Below are 1,839 nucleotides of genomic sequence, written 5' to 3'. Positions count from 1 at the left end.
AAGGAGTGCCTTTGATTTACTCCACGGGGGCAGCAAGCGGCGGCCGGAGTCCCGTCTCCGGCGGATGGGGAGCACTCGGGATTCCAATTGAGATTTCGAATTGCTAACTAATATTTTAAATAATTAATAAGGCTACCATGGCAAATCAGTCCACACTTTAATAGCAGAACCATAATTTTATTAACTATTTGAAACATTTGTTTTAGATTTGGATGAATAAAATGCAAAGCTTTGGGTTTTTCTAAGTATGTATCTCTCCAAGATGATTTAGGTTCACAAGTAAAAAAAAAGTTGAATATTATGCATATTTATTTCTAAACCTTTTAACTATTTTTTTGATTCTTAATATTCAAGTGCATGTATAGACATTATCAGTCCATTTTAAACTAAATTACAGTGGACTGAAATTAACTATTTTTTTTATTAAGTTTATATAAGGTTTAAAAGTTATAAATGTAAATAAAATGTAGAAATACATAGGAAAAGATGTTCAAAAAAATGACGTTATAAAACAAAGCATACTTTTAGGTGTAAAAAAATGAATTTGTGCATGAAAGCCTACAACTAAGTCAACAAATTGGCTCTAAACAGGCGTAGTTCAGTGGTAGGAGCCGTAGACGGGGGCCACGGGGGCCGGGCTCTTGACCACGGCCTTGACCAGGGGCTCCCGGTTGACCACGGCATTGAACCCGTTGACGGGATCGGCGGTGTACTGGACGGTGCGCTTGAAGCCATCGGAATCGACCAGGGAGTACTCCCCGCGGACCACGTCCCCGTCGCGCTCCTCCACCTGGCTCTTGGAGTCGCCGGACAGCGCGTCCTGCACATCGTAGGCGTACTTGTACTGCGGATGCGGATCGTACTCCTCGTCGGCCTTGGCCAGCACCGGCTGGGCCACGGTCTTCAGGACGGCAGCGGGAGCGGGCGCCGCGTAGGTGGCCACCGGGGCGGCATGGTACACCTGGGCGGCGGGCAGGACACCGGCACTGGCGGCGGCGATCAGTGCGAAGAGGGCCACAAACTGCAGGGATTGGGAAAAAGTAGATGTAGCTTGCTATCAAAATAAGGATCATATTAAAAAAAGCATATCAAATATCTTGGAAAATACTATGTATACCATGTAAAATACCCATAAATCAAATATTCTTATAGTAAATATTCAAAATAGTTATAATAATATTTTCTGTTAATGATCTTTTTAAGACAAGGCAAATGTTAAAAATATTACAAATATATTTTACATATTTTATGGAAATTCCAAGATCTTTGATTTAAGATTTATCATTTAATAACTTATATTTCTGAAAAATGTCATTATGGTATTAATTTTATTATAACATCTAGCATACCTTAGAAATATTATAATTCAAGTCAGTTTGTTATGGTTTCTTCTACACTTTCAGAAATGCAGTGTGCCTAATAATTTTTATAAATATGTATTTTTGTTAGTCCGAGAGAACCCACCTTAAAAGCCATTTTAGGAGCTTGCTTTGAGGACTGAAAATGGTGCGATGTTTGAAAGTTGAACACTGGTTGCTGTTTGATAAGAAATACTGCAGTGCAAACGCCTTTATACCCCAAAAAGTTTACCAAGTAGCGCTGTACTTACCGATCATTACTCAAAGCCCCACAAAGCCCAAAAACCGAAAGCCCAGCCCAAACAAAGTACCGCCCAAGGCCGACTTAGCGCACCCTTTGTGGGGCAAATCAAGCCATAGGGCACAAGATAAATTAAAAAAATATATATAACAACAGCATATGTGCCAGTTGAAATGACATTCATTCACAGAAAAAAGAGCTATCGCTGGGTAAAGTGCGTGGATATTTTGCATACCGGTC

The 1,839-nt window shown here is 40.3% G+C and overlaps 1 protein-coding gene across 1 annotated transcript; it reads right to left on the bottom strand.

Moving 5' to 3' along the window:
- Positions 1 to 538: 538 nt before the first annotated feature.
- LOC108029542 (larval cuticle protein A2B) lies at positions 539 to 1,476 on the bottom strand. The gene is made up of 2 exons (XM_017101983.2): positions 1,465 to 1,476; positions 539 to 1,021 (listed from the first exon to the last, which is right to left on the bottom strand). Exons 1-2 carry the CDS (start codon positions 1,474 to 1,476, stop codon positions 599 to 601), a joined length of 435 nt encoding a protein of 144 aa, XP_016957472.1. The 3' UTR covers positions 539 to 598.
- Positions 1,477 to 1,839: the final 363 nt, after the last annotated feature.

The sequence above is a fragment of the Drosophila biarmipes genome, chromosome X, assembly GCF_025231255.1.
Source record: "Drosophila biarmipes strain raj3 chromosome X, RU_DBia_V1.1, whole genome shotgun sequence".
Classification (NCBI taxonomy): Eukaryota; Metazoa; Arthropoda; class Insecta; order Diptera; family Drosophilidae; genus Drosophila; species Drosophila biarmipes.
Note: the sequence above shows the minus strand (reverse complement) of the source record. Positions and strands in the feature narration are given on the sequence as shown.